At 39.1% G+C, this 24,327-nt stretch overlaps 1 protein-coding gene across 5 annotated transcripts in view; it reads left to right on the forward strand.

The window, feature by feature from the left end:
• The window catches only part of LOC128704487 (myogenesis-regulating glycosidase), a 135,946-nt gene that overhangs the window by 11,160 nt on the left and 100,459 nt on the right, over positions 1 to 24,327 (forward strand). For 4 of the 5 annotated variants that reach the window (XM_070102929.1, XM_070102925.1, XM_070102928.1 and 1 more), the window contains exon 2: positions 12,349 to 12,495. In XM_070102929.1, coding sequence (XP_069959030.1) covers positions 12,349 to 12,495 — 147 coding nt within the window. Of the gene's footprint in view, positions 1 to 1,616; positions 1,735 to 12,348; positions 12,496 to 24,327 lie in introns of those variants that run through there. The other variant, XM_070102927.1, reaches the window with a different exon arrangement.

Raw genomic sequence — 24,327 nt, forward strand, 5'->3', positions numbered from 1 at the left:
GTGATGTGGTTAGAACAATGATGGAGCCATATCTTGGTAAGGGGCATATTTTATATACTGACAACTGGTACACAAGCCCTATACTCAGTGATTTCTTGCGAGTGAACATGACAGATGTGTGTGGCACAGTGCGTGGAAATCATAAACATATGCCTAGGTTCGATGCTGGCAGTCGTAGAGGTGAAGTGCAGGTGTTTGCTGCCAATGACATCATGGCATTTCGGTGGCATGACAAATGTGATGTCACACTGCTGACATCAGTTCACCGACACGAAATGGTAGACACTAGCAAACAGAATAGAGAGACCAATGAACCCATTGTAAAACTTGCAGCTGTGATGGATTACAACCTCAACATGCGCTTAGTGGACAAATGTGACATGCAGATTGGGTTTGCTGACTGTGTTCGCAAGAGTTATAAGTGGTACATAAAACTGTTTTTCCATCTTCTTGACATTTCCATGCTGAATGCTTATAATATGTATAAGTTGAAGACCAAGAAGAAACCCAAATATGGTGAATTTTGTTTGTCAGTCATCAGACAAATAATATTCAAGTACCAAGGAACACCTGCAATAGACCAGTGCCCACGAAATTATCAACACATGTCCTCTCGTCTGAGGCCTGGTAATCACTACCCCATATCACTGCCTGCTACTACTGTCAAGAAAAATGCTCAGAAGAGGTGTTTTGTCTGTGGACATACCACAAAACGCCCACAAAAACGCAGACACTCATTTTATGTGTGAGGAGTGTAAAACACCATTGTGCTTATTCCCATGTTTCAAAGAATTCCACAAGCTGCAGCAGTTCTAGAAAAGTGTCCAGTGATTGTACATATGTATATATATTATAGAACAATCGTAATACAGTGGACCCCCGCATAACGATTACCGTGTTGTGTCCCATTTTAGGGAAATCTTAGAGACACCAGAAACAGAGCTCTCTGGACAGATTCTTGGTGCGACAGGGGTCCAGTGACTCTCAAGCTGATCCTAGTGGCATTAAAAAAAATGAAGGGAAGTAGCCCCAGAAAAGGACTTGTTATCTGAAGTCTTTGTGGAAGGAGATTCCCCTTCCAAACAATTGTAAACAACTCCATCCTCTGCCGTCCTCCCATCTCATCACTCGTCAATACAGTATTATTTATTCTGCATGTCTCATTGTTTTCTGTGTAAGGAAATGTATATTTCATGTAAAAAAAATTATTTTGTTTAATACCTTTGGGTGTCTGGAATGGATTAATTGGATTTCCATTATTTCTTACGGGGAAAATTAATTTGGATAACAAAAAAATTGGTTAAAGACAAGCTCTCTGAAATGGATTAATGTCGTTACCCGAGGGTCCACTGTACAGGTCACCACTGAGCTAAGTACAGGTCACCACTGATAAGTGATGATTCGAAAATTCTGCGGCGATAAGTTTTGCATTTCTGTAGTTGATTAAATGGTGTTGAATGCAGGCGTTCCTTAAATTGTCCAATCTGCTTACGTACTGGTGTTCTGAAATTCGTGTCTGGAGGTCTCTGCATGCTTCACCCACATATAATTGGCTGCAGTCATTGCAAGTGATTATGTATACCCCTGCAGAGGATTGAATTTTGTCCTGTCTATTACTGGTGATGTCCTTGATGGTGGTGGATGTGGAGGTATTGAAAAACATGTTGGAAATGTGTTTGGAAATGGAGTTTGTGGGGAGGACTATGTATCTCTTCTCAGCAGTGTCTTCTCTGGGTGAGTTAAAGATGTTATATGTTCAGCATCTGCAGTCTCTAATGAAGTGACAAGGAGAGTGATCTTTAGAAAATATTTGTTCAATGAGAGAGCATTCTTCCTCAAGGAACTCATTGCTACAGATTCGGAGTGCATGAAGGAGAAATTCTATAATTACACCACGTTTGGTTTTGGTGTCATAGTGAGAGTAGAAGTGGAGAAGATCGTATTGGTTGGTAGGTTTATGATAGACTTTAAAACGAAGTTCTTGTTAGATTTGCAGAGAACAACTCCAGACCCACCAGAATGTATGGCCTGCCAAAAACTCACAAGCCTGGAATTCCACTGAGGCCCATTTCCTTTTGAACAGGCAGGGCTCCCCAACAACTCTCAGGGATTCTTTCTAAACACCTTCCTAAACTCTAAATTCAAATTCAGATTTATTTATTTCTTTGCAAGTAGTACATTGAGGTTATGTATTTACTATAATGGGTTGCAGTGCAAAGAGAGCCTCTATTATTCCTAGGCATTACAGGCCGACTTCATTTAATGGCTTGCTGACTACTTGAAATTATATTATGGGAATATAACATTGTGATTTGCTAAAATTAGTTTACAGTATGAGAATGCTACAATTTGGTGTAGGGCAATACTGTTTTAGATAGGTATTTATACTACTTGTAGGTAGAAGGTTGGTAGACAGCAACCACCCAGGGGGGTACTACCATCCTGCCAAATGAGTGTGAAACGAAAGCCTGTAATTGTTTTACGTGATGGTAGGATTGCTGGTGTCCTTTTTTCTGTCTCATAAACATGCAAGATTTCAGGTGCGTCTTGCTACTTCTACTTACACTTAGGTCACACTACACATACATGTACAAGCACATATATACACACCCCTCTGGGTTTTCTTCTATTTTCTTTCTAGTTCTTATTCTTGTTTATTTCCTCTTATCTCCATGGGGAAGTGGAACAGAATTCTTCCTCCATAAGCCATGCGTGTTGTAAGAGGCAACTAAAATGCTGGGAGCAAGGGGCTAGTAACCTCTTCTCCTGTATATATTACTAAATGTAAAAGGAGAAACTTTCGTTTTTCCTTTAGGGCCACCCCGCCTCGGTGGGATACGGCCGGTTTGTTGAAAGAATAGAAAGAAAGATTTATACTACTATGTAGTATGTATTAGTCAATGTATGAACTTGGTCATCTAGTCTTGAAGTTTTAAGATTTAGGTGATTGGGAGATTTATTGGTACAGTTAAATATTGAGTATTTAGTTTAGGGTGTTTAAGTGGCTTTTAAGAAGTCTTAAATTGATTTTCAGGCTGGGTTTCTTTAGTGTTTTCTGGTAATGAAATCCAAATTTTGGGGCCCTTTATGTGCGTAGAGTTTTTACAGTATGATATGGACACTGGGTATATCAAAAAGAGATTTGAATTGTGTTATAGTTGTGTCCTGTTAAAGTTGATGAGGAGAAGTTTGAGCAGAGGGTTTATGTTTGCATGTATTGTTCTATGTATGTAGTAGGCACATGATTAAGTATGGATGTTCTTTATGGTGAGCAGATTTAGACTTTTGAATATTGGTGGAGTATGCTGTCGGGAGTGGGAATTTATCATCATTCTTACTGCAGCATTTTGCTGTGTTATTAGTGGTCTTGGGTGATTTAATGTTGTTGATCCCCATGCACAAATTCCATATGTGAGATAAGGGTAGATGAGTGAATGATACAGTGCAAGGAGAGCTGATTGTGGAACATAGTACTGTATCTTTGATAGTATGCCTACTGTCTTAGAGATTTTCTTGGAAATTTGTTGTATATGTGTCTGGAATTTAAGGCTACTGTCAAGGTGGATTCCTAGGAATTTTCCCTCTGCGAGTCTTGTGACGGGTGATCTGTTTAGTGTCATGTTACATGGAACATTTACAGCTGTTTCCAAACTGAATGAAATAGGTTTTGTCAGTATTCAGGGTAAGTTTATTAGTCATCATCCAGGCAGATATTTTCTGCAATTCAGCATTGACAGTATTGGCGAGTATGACTGGGTTTGGGTAGGAGAAGACGTATGTTGTGTCATCTGCAAATAATACAGGTTTCAGTAGATGTGATGCATTCGGTAGGTTGTTGATGTAGATGAGAAATAGGAGTGGTCCAAGGACACTTCCCTGTGGGACTCCTACTGTGATTGGTTGAGTGGAAGAGTTTGCACCATTTGTGTACACATATTGGCTTCTGTTACTATGGTATGACTTTAGGTAGTTGAGAGAGTGGCCTCTTATACCATAGTGTGTTAATTTTGTGTGCAGCAATTCATGGTCGACTGTATCCAAACTGACGGGTTTAGCATGTTATGTGAGACAAGGTAGGAATAGATGTGTCTATGAATTAATTTTTCAAAGATTTTAGAGAGCAATGGTAAGTTAGATATTGGTCTATAGTTATTCAAGTCAGTTTGGTCACCTCCTTTGTGGATCGGGGTGACCCTCGCTATTTTGAGAATTGCTGGGAAGGTGGAGGATTCAATGGGTTTGTTAAAGAGTGTTGCAATAATTGGTGACAATGCTTGAGAAGCTTTTTTGTACATAAAAGTTGGCAGGTTGTTTATGTCTCCTGCCTTGTTTTTAAGGGTGTTGATGATGAGCGAGACTTCTGTTGGGTTGGTAGGGGCTAGAAATAGTGTATTCAGGTAGGTAGTCTGATGGACAAGTGTTTGGACTTGGAATTTTGCTCACTAGGTTCTTTCCTATGGTGGAGAAGAAAACATCGAGTCTGCTGTTTCAGTTGGTGGGGGTAGGGGTTAGTCTGATTTTGTTAATTTAATTGTTTTGTTTTTGATATCTTTTTAGTTCCTAGGGACCTAGAATATCAGATAGGGTTTTCCAGGTCTTTTTCATATCACCTTTGATGTTGTGTAATCTGTTTCCATAATACAATTTTTTAGACCTTATCAGGCTGGTAAGAGTGGACAAGTAATGTTTAGGCTGTTCTATAGTTATTTGACCCATTCTGTATTGTTTTTCATATTGGTCCCTTTGTTTTAATGGATTTAAGGATGCTGGGTGTTAGCCAAGGACTATTCAGTCTCTTTGCTGTGATCTGTTGAATTTTTTTTGGGGTAATGTTTGTTATAGAGGTAGTGGGCTTTTTTTAGAAAATTATTAATACATTCATTCATGTCTGTATATGTTTTGAGCTCGTTATGCCAGTCAACGTTATTCATAGCTGCTATAAAGTTATTAACAGCTATCTTGTTATGTAGTCTGAAGGTAACTTAAGTAGTGTCTTGGGGCAATTTACCTAGGTTGGGTATGAAAAAGGTTGGGTAGCAGTTTGTGTTGTTGTCTGTGATTATGCCTGATCTTAACCCTTTCAGGGTCCCCAGGCCCTCTTCCAGACTTGTTCTCAGGGTCGCCCAAATTTCAAAAAAAAAAAATTAGTTTTTCTTATGAAAAGATAGAGAATCTTTTCCTGATCATAATGACACTAAAAGTATGAAATTTGATGGAAAACTTACGGAATTATGCTCTCACAAAGTTAGCGGTCTCGACGATGTATATGCATCGGCGATTTTGCCCACTTTGAGCCCTATTTTCGGCCAGTTCCAGTGTACTAGTCAACAAAAATCATAACTATTTCGCTAGAACTCCATTTTTTCTATCGAATGAGTACAAGAAACCACCCATTTACCGATTTCAACTATCCAATACAGTGGTCAGAATTTAGCAATTTTGCCAATTTCACACAAATTTCAAAAGGTGCCAATTTCCAAATAGGGTCCAGAATAAACAAGAAAGATATTCCTGGCACTAAAATAATATTTCCTCTGTTGATTAGTCACGTGTTCACGCCCCTCTTACATTCTTTTGTTTTCCACTTTGAATTTTTATTCTCACAAAAAAATAGAAGATTTACTGTTATGCAGACTACTGCATTAGTGTAGAAATGGTATAAATAATATCGGCGCACTTGTGAAAGAATATTAGACTTGCCAGTTGATGTGTATTGGACACTTAGCATGATTTGTTTACTTTTGAACTTTGGTAAAAATCGAACATTTCTGCTACTTTGAGCTCAATTTCAAGGTACTTTTCATTGTAAAACCAGTCAGAATCATCTCAATTTCTGTAATATGTCTTCCATTCTATAAAGGAAAACTAGAATGCAACAATAAATACCATACGAAAATACGGTGGAGAGTCGCTGTTTTAATCCAAAAACATGGTCAGTTTTTTGTTCTCATTACACACTGTGTGCTGTAGGATTTTTTTTTTTTATACTGTGCACACTGACCACATAGACCCATTCTTTCATATGTAGGCCTACCAGCTTTCTCTCACTAGATTTGAGGGCGCTAGAATTTAGGCGAACTAGTACGTCAAAAACCCTGGCGCGTAAGCCGTACTAGTACGTCTGAAACCCTGAAAGGGTTAAAGGGGATATGGTGTTAGTCCAGATGTGATGTAATGAAGAGATACTAGTCTCAGAGATTCTGGTAGGTTTTGATATTGTTAGTAGCAACAAGCAGTTGCTCAGTGTTTGTGAATTCGGTTACTTGTGGGTCCTGGTCATGTATTAGATTTATGTTGAAATCTCCTGTTAGCAGCAAGTGGTCTTTGTTCATATGTGCATCAGTTATAAAGTTTCCTAATTTTTCACTAAAGTGGGAAATGTTTGACTGTGGTACTCTGTAGATGTTTATAACTGTGAGGGGGTTTTTGCAGGTCTTTTGATTTAAATTTAGCTATGATTTATTCACCATGCTCATCCCTGTGCAGGATTTATTGATACATTCAAGTTAATTTGAGTAGTATGTAGCTGTTCCACCCCCTTGCTGGTCTGTCCTACAGTTGTGTATGGCTGTGTAACCAGGAATTGCATAGACATCTGCAGTTCCAGGCTTTAGCCAGGTTTCTGTGAGTGTGATGATTGACATACTGGTATGAAGGGAATCGAGTAATGCTGTGAGGTCATCGTAATGTTTGTTCATGGATCTTGGACACAATCAGCTGAACACATCTTAAACACACTGGTGATCTCGATCGCATTCACAATATTAACATCAGGAACAAGAAACTCTCTAGCCTTGATGTAACATCCCTGTTCACCAAGGTATCTACTGCACGTGCCATTGATCTCCTGTGCAGGAAAATTGATGACTCCCTTGACCTTCTTATTCCAGTCAGTGATTTCATCAACCTTGTTGAACTGTGTGTTGGCTTTACGTGTTTCTCTTTCGAAAATCACCTTTTTCGGCAGACTTCTGGACTACCCATGGGTTCCCCACTTAATGCCGTACTGGTGAACCTATACATGGAACAACTGGAAGCAGAGCGTTTTTCCTCTGTTATTCCCTCTTTGGTCACCTGGCTCCATTATGTTGACAACATTCTCATCATAACTCCCAGATGCTTCAACTTTCAAGCTCTCCAACACAAGCTCAGTCAGGCCAAGCCCTCAATCCAGTTCACACTAGAAGAAGTCGACAACACTCTTCCTTTCCTTGGTGGTGTTCTCTGCAAATCTGACCAAGAATTTCGTTTCAAAGTCTTATCGAAAACTTTCCAACCAACATGATCTTCTCCACTTCTAGTCTCACTAAGACACCAAAACTAAACATAGTGTAATTATAGGCTTTATCCTTCATGCACTCCAAATCAGTAGCAGTGAGTTCCTTGAGGAAGAATGCTCTCTCAGTGACCAAGTATTTTCTAAACTTCACTATCCTTGTCACTTCATTAGAGACTGCAGACACGGGGCATATAACATCTTTAACTCGTCCAAAGAAGACGCTGCCGAAAAGAGATACATAGTCCTCCCCAGCAACTTAGTTTCCAAACACATTTTCAGCATCTTTTCCAATACCTTGTTCCACATCCACTGCCACAAGAACATCACCAGCAATAGACAGGGCAAGGTTCAATCCTCTGCAGGGCTATACATAATCTTTTGCAATGATTGCAAAAGATTATGTGGGTGAAACGTCCAGAGACCTCCAAACACCTATTTCAGAACACCAGTATACAGGCAGATCAGACGATTTAAGGAATGCCTGCATTCAACACCGAAACTTCAACAACCATTTAATCAACTACAGAAACGCAAAACTTATCGCTAGAGAAGAAAATGCTCAATACCACAGATTCCTCAAATCATCACTTATTTGTATATCTAACAGTTTCAACCAGAACACTGGCTTCTATAACATAGCTGAACCCCTTGCCAAGAAACTTCTCCATCATTATTGTACATAACTACATGCATACCTGCCTGTCTCATGGAGGGTCCTTATCAGATACATCCTACCAAACATTCTCAGCGGTCCCTTTTAGGTCCATCTCAGATCTAACCTACCCAACATTATTCTCCACCTGACTCTCCGTCCTATAAATACTTGTGTACTATTCACCCAGGTAGATCTATTTGCGAGTTGATAAAGTCCATTGTGTTTATTTTTCCATCGTGTCTTTATTAAAGGAAATGTTTCTCCATGAGTGGCTTCTTCAGTCCTAATACAGTAAAAAAATTTTTATTTGATTGATTCGCCAGTAACTGCGACCTGACACAGGTCTTAATCCTAAGATGACCCGTCTGAGGATCTCAGAGATGTCGATATAATTCAGCTGCTCTGTGGCCGAGATCAGGGTCTTCATGTAGTCCCTGTGCATTCCACAGCAAACTGTTTTATGTTCAACAACGGGCTGAGGCCATCAGAGCCTCTATCATTGTCTCTGGGCCCTCTGTTGTGGGTGGTCAGGCAAATTTGCCAATAAACACATGGGTTCTGTGTTGTACATGCATATGTTAATGAAGGTCTTCATGGTAGTTCTGAATGTCTCTCTGTTTTCTTCTGAGTCTATCAAGTCGCATATGATATCGGTGAAGCACGTGATAGTCGACATCATTTGATGGCTCGGGTAATACGGGATATCCTGCAATGCTCCTTTGGGGAACAGTTCTCCTCACTGGTGACTGTTGTGGTGCTAGAGTTGATGCATTGGCTGCAGTCCGCTCCTGCAGCATGGGGCCTTATGGCTGCCATTGTCAGGTGGGAGTTTGAGCAGGAGGATCACAAGCTGGATGAGGAGGGACTCGACCTCATCGCTGATGTTTCCTCATCTCTGTGACCGAGGAAGTGGCCCTGGATTCCGTGTTACTGTAGCCTCCCCTGGACGAGGCTGCTGCTTGGTGGTGAGGGGCTCTACTTGGAGTTGGAGGCTGAACAACTGGAGTTTCCCATGCTGCCTTGACACAGCGGAGCCTCTCTGGGCAATGCAAGTGCCAAGCGTGATGTTTCTTGCCTCAGTTCGGACATTGAGGGTCTTCAGTTTACTCAAGCAGTTCTTGGGAGAGCGAGACCCGCTACAGATGCTGCATACTTCTTTAACCCTTTGACTGTTTCCGACGTATAGATACGTCTTACGAGCCAATGTTTCTGATGTATTTATACGCATAAATTCTAGCAGCTTCAAATCAAGCAGGAGAAAGCTGGTAGGGCCACATGTGAGAGAATGGGTCTCCATGGTCAGTGTGCACCATATAAAAAAAATCGGGGAGCCAGTGGTGCATTGTGGGAATGCCATTTCAGTTGTCCTTTTTCAGCATGTCTAGCGGTAAGAAATATGTGATTCCCCAGCAAATCTGGGACTCTTCTCTTCCCAAGTGATGCTCTAACACAGATGGAAGTGTCAGTGAAGATCAATTTCATGATTTGGAGGAGTTTGAGACCAAAAGCAATGGAGGAGGAGGAGGGGGAGGAGGGGAGGAAGAGGAAGAGGAGGAGGAGGAGGGGAGGGGAGGAAGAGGAGGAGGAGGAGGAGGAGAAGAGGAGGAGGAAGAGGAAGAAGAAGAAGAAGATGTAATAATATTGTTCCCTTGAAGCAAGAAAAAAAAAGTCCACCCCATGACAGTGACAAGATAAGGGGAGATAACATCTGATAAGAGCTGACTTTGATGAGCGTAAACGAGGGTAGAGCTGATAAGGAAATATTACATGACCATCGCCCTCCCTTTGTTTTTGCTGGTACACAAACATTTCTGTCTGTCTATTTGTCTGTCTGTCAAGCTCCCTGTCTGTCCATCTAGCTCTCTGTCTCAGAGAGAGCCACAAGACTGTGTCATCACGTTTACTCACATCTTCAAGCAGAGTATAGCACTTTGTCTGGATTTCTTGGGTTATCCTAGGTAATTTACACTATGTATACTTGTATTTATGTGTACCTGTGAGACAGAGATAGGCAGACAGATAGAAAGAGAGACAGATTGAAAGATATAGAATGAGGGAGAAAGATAATTAGATAGAATGGAGGAGGGGAAGCAGTATCCGACCCCATTGTTTTGACAGGCGGGAGGGGGAGTGAGTAATGAGACAATATGTCACTTTGACAGCTGCCGACTTCTGACTCAAAACAATTATAAGCCACACACTCGCACACAAGACAAGGAGGAGGAGAAGGAGGAGGAGAAGGAGGAGGAGGAGAAGGAGGAGGAGGAGGAGGAGGAGGAGGAGGAGAAGGAGGAGGAGAAGGAGGAGGAGAAGGAGGAGGAGGAGGAGGAGGAGAAGGAGGAGGAGGAGGAGAAGGAGGAGGAGGAGAAGGAGGAGGAGGATGATTGTTTGTTTGTTTTTGTAAACAAGTTTTGTAAACAATATATTGATAATTATGTTTGTGTGCTTATTGTGTTGTATACAACGAGTGTATATATGTACATTGCACCTTACTTTGGTCTCAGAGGCCACATAAGTTATGTGAAAAAATAAAATAGTGAAAAAAACAAAAAACCTTCAATTACAAGTAAACTAAAGTTTACCGGGTGAGCGGCAGTCGCCGCTGTTGCCATACGCGGCTCATTTTCTGCAAACTTCACGGCTCTATATCTCGGTAAGTACCGATGGCAAAAATTATTTTTTTGGACTAAAACACTCAGAAAAATAATCTTAACATTTTCATAAGAAAAAATAATTTTTTTTTTTTTGAATATTTGGCGACATAGAATGACAGTTTCAGAGAGGGGCCTGAAACAGTCAAAGGGTTAAATAGACGTCAGGCGCTGTGGTGGTTGTACCTGTGGCATCTGAATCACCTCAAAGGCTCTGGGTTGTACACCCTAACCAAGTATGTTCCCCAGTAGCTGAGATCCATTTGAGTCAGGAGAGGTCCTCTGTGTTGGATCAAGATCTTCCTCGTAGGTATGTTCCTGCCCTTTTTGGCTTGGGGCCTCCCAGCTTTCATGATGTTTTTGTTACTGTGGATTGCATCGAGAGGTATGTCTAGTGGACAGTGCATATACAGGTACCATCCGACTTACGACCGAGTTCGGTTCCGACAAACTGGTCGTAAGTCGAAATGGACATAAGTCAAACCTTACTAATGAATATCAACATCACATTTTTGTAATGACTTTATTTTATTGTTTTATTTTGGTATTTCATTTTTTACTTTACTTTTTATGCTGTTAGTACTGTATTTTATACTGTAAGGTTTAGGATAACATTGTGTACAACACAAACAATTATTTATTTCCCAGAAATTTGGCATAGAAAACACGGTTGTAAGTCAGATGGTCGTATGTTGAGCAGGTCGTAAGTCGGATGGTAGGTGTATAAGCCTTTTGTCACCCGCTCTATGGATTTTAGTTCTGTGAGAGAGTGGTGACTTGAGGTCATTCACCTTATGCAGTACCTCATAGGACTACATGTTTTGGGGAGCGAGAATAAACTCTCCTGTCGGGTTTGGGGACACTGATATCTTTAGACCGTATTTTCTCTCCAAGTGATTTACAGCAGCAGAAGGGATGTTGTCCTTTGTTGATGAGTCTGAATTCGTTGCCCACAGATGTTTTAGTTCGACTAATTTGCAGGGTAACACCCTGCCTCCCCTTGGATTTCGACGATCGTACTTCCTGCCAGCTTTCACCATGCGGTATTTCTGTGGGTGGGATGGACATTTCTTCATTCATATCTATCTCACTGGTCAGGCTGATTTCTCTTGTATCAGTTCCAAGAGCCCAGGGAGTCCAGTGAGTAGTCTTGCAGCTTCTTTGCCAGAACTGAGCTCCATAATTCCAAATTCGAATCCTCGGTTGAGTCCTTGGAAGATTGTTACCTCTTCCTTTTGCAAGTAGCCATGAACTTCCGGGTGACTGTCTCATCCAAACAGAGATAACTAAGCAACGGAGTGAAGAAGCTACTCGTGGCAAAACGTTTCCTTTAATAAATGCCCTGAACTGTACATGAGTGTCATTCTTCACGCTAGACATAATGCATATGCAGAGTATAAATTATGTCATGTAGACGAGGTCACTGAACACTTTGTCTCCTTTACACAGTTAAAAAATTCAGTCATATGGATACCTGGAGTATATCTGGAGAGGGTTTTGGGAGTGAATGCTACTGCAGCCTGGTCTGTGACCAGGCTTAAAGTTCTTGTTCTTCTCATTCTTTATTTCACATAATTTTTTTTTTTTTTTTTTTTTTTTTTTTACATTTGTTAAAACCTTACTGATGCAGCTAGTAATGGATATAAAGGTTAATGGTTTATCTGTTGTAAATTATGCAACTTAGTTCATTGTATATACATTTTAATCCTTCCTTTCCTTTGGTGCCATTGTGTCTTCCCATCTTCTGCCTGCCATGGTGTCAGTGGTGGGAATGGGACCAAGACTGTGGTGTCTACTCCAGCTGCTGCTGGTGGTTGGGGTGTATGGAAGCGAAATCCTTCTTCAAGTGAACTCCCCTTATAACACCCTCACTATGGACCCTCACACCATTCACTTTAGCCACGCTAAAGGTAAGATAAAAATTATGTATGTATGACTTACGACCGAGTTCGGTTCTGAGAAACCGGTCGTAAGTCGAAATGGACGTAAGTCGAACTTTACTACTGAATATCAACAAAACATTTTTGTAATGACTTTATTTTATTGTTTTATTTTGGTATTTCATGTTTTACTTTACTTTTTATGCTGTTAGTACTACTGTATTTTATACTGTAAGGTTTATTTATTTATTTATTTATTTATTTATAATTTGAGCACACTTACAGAGGTACAAAAAAAAATACAGATAAGAGCAGCATGCCAAAGCCACTTATACTATGCATAGCATTACGGGCTGGCTTAAAATTAACTTAAGATTAACTAAGCAATGATGAAATCAGTGAAAAACATTAATGTAAACTGATTACTATAAAGCACAAGTGAGTATTACAAAGACAGGTCATATGGTTGCATGCATTGTTGTAAATTCAGTAGAATGGAGTATTCTGTTAGGTAGTGAATTTAAAAAATAATAAAGTTAGATTGGGTTTTAGGTTTAACATTTATGTGATATAATTGTGAGAAACATTTAAGATATACAATTTATAAGGTTCAGTTATTCAGTATTTATTTGGTTTTGGGTGAGTAAGTGATCTTTGAGAAGAGACTTGAATTTATAAACAGGTAGTGTTTCTTTTATATTAACAGGTAATGAATTCCAGATTTTAGGGCCTTTTATGTGCATTGAGTTTTTGCATAGCGTGAGATGGACACGAGGAATATCAAAGAGTGATCTGTGCCTTGTGTTATGGTCATGTGTTCTGTTGAGGTTGGCAAGGAGATGTTTGAGGGGAGGGTTAATATCAGAGTTGAGTGTTCTATGTATGTAATAGGTGCAGTAATAAGTATGGATGTTTTGTATGGTGAGTAGGTTGAGTGTATTGAATATTGGTGGAGTGTGCTGCCTGTAGTGAGAATTTGTTATCATTCTAACTGCAGCCTTTTGTTGGGTAATTAGTGGTCTGAGATGGTTACTTGTTGTTGAGCCCCATGCACAAATTCCATAGGTGAGATAGGGGTAAATAAGAGAGTGATATAGGGCCAGGAGGGCTGACTGTGGAGCATAGTACCGTATCTTCGATAGTATGCCTACAGTCTTGGAAATTTTCTTAGAAATTTGTTGTATATGTGTATGAAATTTGAGTCTATTATCAAGGTGGATTCCTAAGAATTTTCCCTCTGTTAGCTTTGTGATAGGTGATCTGTTTATCATTATGTTAAGAGGGACATCTGTAGCTCTGTTACCAAACTGAATGAAGTAGGTTTTGTCAATGTTTAGTGTAAGTTTGTTAGTACTCATCCAGGTAGATATTTTCTGTAATTCGGTATTTACAGTATTGGCTAGCTTGACTGGGCTCGGGTGGGAGAAGACGTATGTTGTGTCATCAGCAAATAGTGTGGGTTTGAGTAATTGAGAAGCATTTGGTAGGTCATTTATGTATAGGAGAAAGAGAAGAGGGCCAAGGACACTTCCCTGTGGGACACCAACTGTAATTGGTTGTGCAGAAGAGTTTGCCCCATTTGCGTACACATATTGGCTTCTGTTGCTGAGGTATGACTTGAGGTAGTTGAGGGAGTGCCCTCTTATACCATAGTGTGATAATTTTACGTGGAGCAAGTCATGGTCAACTGTATCAAAAGCTTTACGTAAGTCAATGAAGATCCCCAGTGGGACTTCTTTTTTCTCTATTGCAGTGTATATATGTTCTAGCATGTGTATAATAGCATCATTAGTATTTTTATTAGGCCTGAATCCAAATTGGCAGGGGTTGAGTATGTTTTGGGAGATAAGGTAGGAGTAGATTCGTTTATGAATTAATTTTTCGAAGATTTTTGAGAGAGGGTGTAAGTTGGATATTGGCCTATAGTTATTCAACTCTGTTTGGTCTCCTCCTTTGTGGATCGGGGTGACCCTTGCTATTTTGAGTACTGTAGGGAAGGTGGAGGATTCAATGGATTTGTTAAAGAGTGTTGCAATGATTGGTGATAGCACTTGTGACACTTTTTTGTATATAAAGGGTGGTAAGGTATTTAAATCTCCTGCCTTGTTTTTTAGTGCGTTGATAATAAGGGAGACTTCGTATGGGTTAGTCGGAGCTAGGAACAGTGTGTTCGGGTAGTTGCCGGTGAGGTAGTCATTTGGTGGGGTATCTGAGCTTGGGATTTTATTGGCAAGGTTTTGTCCTATAGTGGAGAAGAAATCATTGAGTCTGTTTGCTGTTTCTGTTGGTGGGAGTTGGGGTTCATCTGATTTTGCTAATTTTATTTCGCTATTTCGTGATATCTTTTTTGTTCCCAGAATTTCTGATAGGGTTTTCCAGGTCTTTTTTATATCACCTCGTAAGTTGGATAATCTGTTCTCATAATACAATTTTTTTGCCCTTCTTATCAGGCTGGTTAGGATTGACGAGTAACGTTTTGTTTGGTCTCTGGTTATGTGACCCATTCTGTACTGTTTTTCATATTGGTGTTTTGTATTTATGGATTTGAGAATGCTGGGTGTTAGCCAGGGACTGTTCAGTCTCTTAGCTGTCATCTGCTTAGTTTTTTTAGGGCAGTGCTTGTTATAGAGGTATTGAGTCTTTTTTAGAAAATTATTAATACATTCGTCAATATCTGTATTGATTTCTAGCTCAGTGTGCCAATCAATGTTTGCTAATGCTGTTGTGAAGTTATTAATGGCTGCCTCATTGTGAAGTCTGAAGGTGACTTTAGTAGTGTCTTGGGGTAATTTACCAAGAGTTGTTATGAGGAAAGTAGGGTAGTGGTCTGTGGTATTATCTGTAATTATGCCTGATTTTAAAGGGGATATGGTGTTGGTCCAGATGTGGTCAAGTAGGGAAACACTAGTCTCTGTAACTCTTGTAGGTTTTGTTACTGTTGGTAGCAACATACAGTTACTCATTGTGTTTGTGAATTCAGTAACGTGTGGGTCCTGGTCTTGCAGGAGATTTATATTGAAGTCACCTGAGAGTAGTAAGTGATCTTTGTTCATGCGTGCATCAGTTATCATACTTCCTAGGTTTTGACTAAATTGGCTAATGTTTGACTGTGGAACTCTGTAGATGTTTATCAATGTGAGAGGTTTTTGTAGGTATTTGGATTTGAATTTGGCTATTATATATTCCCCATGTTCATCTCTTGTGCAAGTATTAGTGATACATTCTAGTTGGTCTGAGTAGTATATGGCTGTGCCACCCCCTTGTTGGTCTGGCCTACAGTTGTGTATGGCTGTGTAACCAGGAATGGTATAGACATCTGTAGTATCAGGCTTTAGCCAGGTTTCAGTTAGTGTAATGATGGACATATTGGCATGTAAGGAATTTAGTAATGCTATGAGGTCATCGTAATGCTTGCTTAAAGATCTGATATTGTAGTTAAAGATAGTTATGTTGTTGTTGGCACTGAGAAGTGCCTTTGATTGTTCTGCAGTGTAGTAATTACAGTAACTGTTTGATTCATTTAAGTCATTAAATAAGAGGTTGGTATCTGGATCAATGCTTGTAATCATAAGATTTGTAGTGAATCTATAGTTAGAATTAAGTATAAAACAAAGTAAATAGTCTTAAGCTAAAAAATAGCACCTGAATTATTTAACAAATGTAAAATAATGGGCTAAGGTATTTTTTTTTTTTTTTTTTTTTTTTTTTAAGCTAAAATAAAGGAGACAATATAAAAGGGACTAGTACAAATAAAGTGATGATCAAATAATGGAGCTTGGGAATAGGATAAACACTGTGTACAACACAAATAGTTGTTTATTTCCTAGAAATTTGGCATAAAAAAACACGGTCGTATGTAAAGTGGTCGTAAGTCGAGCAGGTCTTAAGTCGGATGGTAGGTGTATATATATATATATTTTTTTTTTTCAGCAAACCGGCCGTATCCCACCGAGGTAGGGTGGCCCAAAAAGAAAAACAAAAGTTTCTCTTTAAATTTAGTAATTTATACGGGGGCATGAATGAGGCAGCTTTTTTCAGTGTTCACTCTCTGTGCTTTGTGTAGTATAACAGGAGAGACTATGTGATGGCAGGGTTTACTGTTTTCAGGAGGATTCTTGCTAAGACTTCGGAGATGGTGAAGCTGCCGTTGTTTTGTTTAATTGTATTCAAAACAGCGATCAGTGCTGATTCGAGGCACTTGCGTCTGCGGAAATTAGTGCCTCGAATCAGCACTGATCGCTGTTTCGAATACAATTAAACAAAACAACGGCAGCTTCACCATCTCCGAAGTCTTAGCAAGAATCCTCCTGAAAACAGTAAACCCTGCCATCACATAGTCTCTCCTGTTATACTACACAAAGCACAGAGAGTGAACACTGAAAAAAGCTGCCTCATTCCAGTTTATATTTGTCCAACCTATTTTTATGTTACCCAAGTAATAGCTTTTATATCCTTTTACTCATGTACGAATTAATTGCTCTACCATATTGTATTACTTTTGTCACTACCACTACTACTACTACTACTACCACTAGTGAACATCGAAATGGTACCTCACTAGTATTCACCTCACTCTGAGCCTTTATATACCCTCTGTGTCCATGTATTGTTTGTAATGGCTTGATAAAGCTCCTGGAGAGGGAAACGTTGTCACAATAAATGTCACATTAGTTGCACTTGTGTCCTTTTACTTTACATAGTATAGACTTAGTGATTTTCGACGTTGTACTGAGGTTGTGTGTCGCATAGACACTCTAAACAACTCAGGTCCTGAGCTGTAGCTTCTGACCTAATTTGTACTGGTATCTGTGTATTATCACAGTCGGGGATTTTCTTATGCTGAACTTAGATTCAGTAGTATGGGAGTTTTGTGACTTTTGTGGAGGATCTGCAGATGGTCCCTACTTAGTGACATTATATTATCTCCTTGTTCCTGATTGTGTCGCAGTTGCATGTTATATTGTTGTTGGGCTTAGCATTCTTTTTATTGTTCAAGCAGACTGTTCTGATTGCTAGTTGGTCAAGAAGTTAGTTTATTTGAGGACTTTGTCAGTCACTTGTTTAAGTCTAGTCGAGTCGTGAGACATAGCGAACTACAGTGGACCCCCGGTTAACGATATTTTTTCACTCCAGAAGTATGTTCAGGTGCCAGTACTGACCGAATTTGTTCCCATAAGAAATATTGTGAAGTAGATTAGTCCATTTCAGACCCCCAAACATACATGTACAAACGCACTTACATAAATACACTTACATAATTGGTCGCATTCGGAGGTAATCGTTATGCGGGGGTCCACTGTACTTAGAGCACTTACACACATACACACAAACTTGTACATATTTGTAATATCTTATTAAATGTTAATGTGCCAGACAGTACTTAAGAATTATAAATGTGATATGTGCTTTCAGCACAATACTATTGTATACGAGAGAAGTGATTATTATTAATTTGTTTGAATTGACTAATTTAATTTAACCCTTTCAGGGTCCAAGGCCCAAATCTGGAGTCACGCACCAGTGTCCAAGAATTTAAAAAAAAAATTTTTTTTATTTTTTCTTATGAAATCGTAGAGAATCTTTTTGTGAAGGTAATAAAACAAAAAGTACGAAATTTGGTGGAAAATTGACGAAATTATGCTCTCGCGAATTTTGATGTGTCAGCGATATTTACGAATCGGCGATTTTGCCGAATTTGACTCCTATTATAGGCCAATTGCATTATTCCAATCAACCAAATTCTTAGCTATTTCACTAGTATTACTTCTATTCTATCGATTGAACACAAGAAATCGCCAAGTCAACTGTTTCAACTACAAAATAAAGTGATCGGAAATTGTTAATTTGGCCAATTTAACACAAAGTTCAAAATATTCCAATTTCAAAATAGGGTCCAGAATGAACAATGTAGGCATTCCTGGCACTAAACTAACATTTCCTCTGTTCATTAGTTATGTTTTGAGGCTTTACAAATAAATTCCATTTTGATTTTTTATTCACAAAATGAATTTTTATTCACACCAAAAAATAGGAGATTTACTGTTGTGCAATACTGTAATAATTGTGTAAATATCATCACCATATTTGTGAATGTATATTAGACCCACCAGCTGACGTGTATTAGACGTGTGAGGTCATTTGTTTACTCTTGAATATCGGCAAAAATTTAACATTTCTGCTACTTTGAGCTCAGTTTCAAGCCATTTCCAATGCTAAAACCAATCAAAATCATCTCTATTTCTGTAATATGTCTTCCATTCTATCAAATGAGACCAAGAAATCGCAAATACAACTATAAAAAATATACGAAAAAACACTGCAAAGTTGCTGTTTTAATCGAAAAATCATGATTTCATTTTTTTTCTCTCATTATACACAGTGTGCTGCAGGAATTGTTTTATGTGGTGCACAAATACCACATAGATGTATTCTCTCATATCTAGGCCCAAACGTACCACTCACAGTTTATCAGAGTGAGCTGAGCTCATGGCGTAGATCTACGGTTTGGACCCTGAATGTAAAGCCGTAGATCTACGGGACGGACCCTGAAAGGGTTAATTTGATGATATACCTCTAGACGATACTTAATAAATTTATTAAATTTTAATTTCTCTAGTTAGTAGCCTACCAGTTGTAATCCTGAAGCACTATTGAATCATACTGAATTCTAATGGATAATTGGACAAGGATACTGACTACTTGTTATGAAAACCCAGTAACAGGCTGGATGCTAGAAGGGCAGTCCTTTCTAGTATTCACTGGAGATCTCTAAGCTTTTAGAATCGCGTTTTTTGTAACATTCTGTCACTGAACTTGTTGCAAAGATGGCTAGTTTCAGCTTGCTCAGGGTGGTACTTCTTCACAAACATTTGGACATCATTCCACTTCTGTATTATTTTCTTCTTCACATCTATGGTGTTTCTCACATTCTTTACCATAGGGGTACCACTAGCAAGTTTCATTGCTCCAATTGTAGCTTATTTCACAGTCCCACAAGCACTAAACACAATGAAATAATCGTAAAATGTTTGAATGAGAACGCAGGTTAGTGTTCACTCAAGCATCAACAAAACCAAACTGGCTTACGGCTCCTGTGTGGGGAAGCAGACAGAGTGGGCTGCCGGATAGGTTCGGTACCCGGCGGTTCGAAAATAAGGCCGAGCTCAATAATAGGGACAAAGTTGGTTCGAAAAAAGGGTTCTATTTCCAAAGAGTTCGATAAGCGATACATTCGAAATTTGAGGTTCCACTGTATTTATATTGTTTATCATCTCATATTAGATGAAGTGAGATAGATAAATAAGCCGTAGAGTTGATATTAGTGAAATTATTGAAGTACAAAATTCCACTGGAACGGATTAATTGCATTTCAATTAATTTAAATGAGGAAAATTGACTCTGCAAACAAGCGAATCTAGTTGCAAGCAAGGTCATGGAACGGATTAAACTCGCAAGTAGAGGTTCCACTGTATAAATATATAAATATAAATAAATATATAGATATAAATATATTGAACAGCCACGGTGACATCACACATCCTTGTTTAAGGCCTACTTTTATTGGGAAATAATCTCCCTCTCTCCTACATACTCTAACCTGAGCCTTACTATCCTTGTAAAAACTCTTCACTGCTTTCAGTAACCTACCTCCTATACTATACACCTGCAACATCTGCCACATTGCCCCCCTATCCACCCTGTCATATGCCTTTTCCAAATCCATAAATGCCACAGAAACCTCTTTACCCTTATCTAAATACTGCTCACCTATATGTTTCACTGTAAACACTTGGTCTACATACCCCCTACCTTTCCTAAAGCCTCCTTGTTCATCTGCTATCCTACTCTCCATCTTACTCTTAATTCTTTCAATAATAACTCTACCATACACTTTACCAGGTATACTCAACAGACTTATTCTCCTATAATTTTTGCACTCTCTTTTATCCCCTTTCCCTTTATACAAAGGAACTATGCATGCTCTGTCAATTATTTACATGTAATAATTCAGGTAATACCCTGTAAACATCATGCGGGTAATTTCTCACACCCGATTTTAGGGTTTAAATTAGTCTTGGTTAGTGACGAACAGGTAATATGTTGCCTTAATGACCCTCTTGTAGCCTATAGACTTTAAAATCCATTAACCAACCAATGTGGCTGTACAATCGTCTCTGGTTTATTAATATGCTTGTATGTGATGTTTCTTGTTGCCATGATTGTGTGTCTGTTCAAAAGATTGTTAACTCTTGGAATGCAACATGGAAAAAAAGGTTCGACAAAATATTATTTTGCATTGTTAGTGAGGAATTAGCTAATGCATTTGAGTAACAGAAGAAATGATTCATGATTTCATTCAGGTCCACTTATACATTTGATGTAGCCGAAACAATGGTTCGTGACTTCCTTCAGGTCTACCAACATACACATCTTCCCCTGAATTAGCGCTAATAAATATGAATTCTCATAATGCTGAACCCCCACAGAGTGCCATTTGTATTTTTGAACCTCACAATTAAAGCAAAATTCCTACGGTATTTTTGTCTGATGATAAACACATCTCCAAGGCTCAGTACTTACACCCTTCAGCACTCGCCTTTCTATTATATCTCTTCGATCAGAGTTAGCCTGAATTTCACCCCTTAATTGGAAAATTGCTGTATAACCTGTATCCCACTATTTTCGAAAGCTGCTGATTAAGTCAATAAATTTGCAGAATCTGCATACTCTCCAGTTAAATTTTCCGGCTTTCCACAAGTGTAGCTTGCTGCTGATCTAACACCTTAAACCAATCATCTACAGATGTCCAAAATCGTTATGTACTTGCTCTGCCACAAGCCGTGTTCCTCCTAGTGAGGCAGGGTGACCCGAAAAAGAAGAAATACAGTGGAACCTTGATTTATGAGTATCCCAACGTACAAGTTTTTTGAGATTCGAGCTGTACCTCGGTCGATTTTTTGCTCTGAGTTATGAGCCAACATTTGAGTTACGAGCCAGCTCTTCCCCCTCCCCGCTTCCCTCTCAACCTAAAACCTGGACACCTCGCTTGTTTATCTATGATTTCATGCTTTAATTCCACGGAAATCATTCTCTTTTTATTCTCAGCACTGTCCTTTACACTTACTTTCTTAGGACCCATGCTTACAAAAACAAAATTTGGCCAAACAACTGTTAAAAATGTAAGCAAAGCAGGAGAGAACTGCTCCCACAGCGAGGTAAACAATGCACCGAGTTGACGGTGTTCGTTATTATAATAAAAATAATAATTATTATTATTAGTGTTATTATTATTATTAATTTAAGTAACTAGAGCACAGATCCAATTCCCTAAATTAATAATAATAATAATAACAATAGAGCTTCAGTTCCCTAAATTAATAATAATATTAACAATAACAATTAAGGAAGCCTAGAGAACAAATGGATTTGTCAGTTAAAAATAGGAGAGGAGAGTTATTAAATGGAGAGTTAGAGGTATTGGGAAGATGGAGGGAATATTTCGAGGAATTGTTAAATGTTGATGAAGATAGGGAAGCTGTGATTTCGTGTATAGGGCAAGGAGGAACATCTTGTAGGAGTGAGGAAGAGCCAGTTGTGAGTGTGGGGGAAGTTTGTGAGGCAGTAGGTAAAATGAAAGGGGGTAAGGCAGCCGGGATTGATGGGATAAAGATAGAAATGTTAAAAGCAGGTGGGGATATAGTTTTGGAGTGGTTGGTGCAATTATTTAATAAATGTGTGGAAGAAGGTAAGGTACCTAGGGATTGGCAGAGAGCATGCATAGTTCCTTTGTATAAAGGCAAAGGGGACAAAAGAGAGTGCAAAAATTATAGGGGGATAAGTTTGTTGAGTATACCTGGTGAAGTGTATGGTAGTTATTATTGAAAGAATTAAGAGTAAGACGGAGAATAGGATAGCAGATGAACAAGGAGGCTTTAGGAAAGGTAGGGGGTGTGTGGACCAGGTGTTTACAGTGAAACACATAAGTGAACAGTATTTAGATAAGGCTAAAGAGGTCTTTGTGGCATTTATGGATTTGGAAAAGGCGTATGACAGGGTGGATAGGGGGGCAATGTGGCAGATGTTGCAGGTGTATGGTGTAGGAGGTAGGTTACTGAAAGCAGTGAAGAGTTTTTACGAGGATAGTGAGGCTCAAGTTAGAGTATGTAGGAAAGAGGGAAATTATTTCTTAGTAAAAGTAGGCCTTAGACAAGGATGTGTGATGTCACCGTGGTTGTTTAATATAATTATAGATGGGGTTGTAAGAGAAGTAAATGCAAGGGTCTTGGCAAGAGGCATGGAGTTAAAAGATAAAGAATCACACATAAAGTGGGAGTTGTCACAGTTGCTCTTTGCTGATGACACTGTGCTCTTGGGATATTCTGAAGAGAAGTTGCAGAGATTGGTGGATGAATTTGGTAGGGTATGCAAAAGAAGAAAATTAAAAGTGAATACAGGAAAGAGTAAGGTTATGAGGATAACAAAAAGATTAGGTGATGAAAGATTGGATATCAGATTGGAGGGAGAGAGTATGGAGGAGATGAATGTATTCAGATATTTGGGAGTGGACGTGTCAGCGAATGGGTCTATGAAAGATGAGGTGAATCATAGAATTGATGAGGGGAAAAGGGTGAGTGGTGCACTTAGGAGTCTGTGGAGACAAAGAACTTTGTCCTTGGAGGCAAAGAGGGGAATGTATGAGAGTATAGTTTTACCAACGCTCTTATATGGGTGTGAAGCATGGGTGATGAATGTTGCAGCTGCTCCACAACAAGGTGGCCGCTTGAGCAAAGGAGATTTTTTTTTCCTTCCCACAAACTGAACCATGTTAAATTAATTATATGACGTGTTAAATAAAATTGTGCCACAATTCTTCAATGGCGGTCTGCTGCATTATTATAATAACGATAGAGCTTCAGTTCCCTAAATTAATAATAATAGTAATAATAATACATAATACGTACATAATAATAATTCAGATTGCTTCTGGTAGTTGGCACAGCTGGTAAGCAGTAAACATGTTTACATCGCTGTGGGAGCAGTTCTCTCATGCTTGTTTGCATTTTTTATAGTCATTTGGCCAAATTTCTTTTTTTCTAACCATGGGTCCTAAGAAAATAAGTGCAAAGGACAGTGCTGAGAAGAAAAGGACAATGATTTCCATCAACATCCCCCACCCACACTTCATATAAACAGTTTTTATATGATATTTCTAATTTATAAATACAGTGGAACCTCTACTTACGAGTGCGTCCACGTGCGAGTTTTTCCAGATACGAGCAACTGCTCGGTCTATTTTTTGCTTCCAGATGAGAGCAAAATTTCCAGATGCGAGCGGGCCTCAAGGGAGGTTAATTGACACTGGTGAGGGGGCTCTTGCTCTTGATCTAGGGAATTAGATCTCAGTTGTTTGTTGGACTATCTTATTGAAACTTGGGCAATGTATGATGAAAAGATGCTTCTTAACGTACACCAAAAATGAAAGAAATCGGACCATAAATAACGGAGTTCACTTCTCAGCCATTAGCCTCCCCTTAGCGGTATATTTTCGTATGGTTTTTATGGCTGTATTCTCGTTTTATTTGGTCTCATGTGATAGAATGGAAGATATACTACAAAAATAAATATGATTTTAATTGGTTTCACGATGAAAAGTACCTTGAAATTGAGCTCAGAATAGCAGAAATGTTCGATTCTTTGGCAACATCAGTGGTAGACATCATGAGGTAGCAGTGGCAGACAACATGAAGCAGCAATGGCAGACATTATGAGGTAGCAGTGGCAGACAACATGAAGCAACAGTGGCAGACATCATGAGCTAGCAGTGTCAGACATGAAGCAGCAGTGGCAGACATTATGAGGTAG

The sequence above is a fragment of the Cherax quadricarinatus genome, chromosome 84 (assembly GCF_038502225.1).
Source record: "Cherax quadricarinatus isolate ZL_2023a chromosome 84, ASM3850222v1, whole genome shotgun sequence".
In the NCBI taxonomy this organism is placed as follows: Eukaryota; Metazoa; Arthropoda; class Malacostraca; order Decapoda; family Parastacidae; genus Cherax; species Cherax quadricarinatus.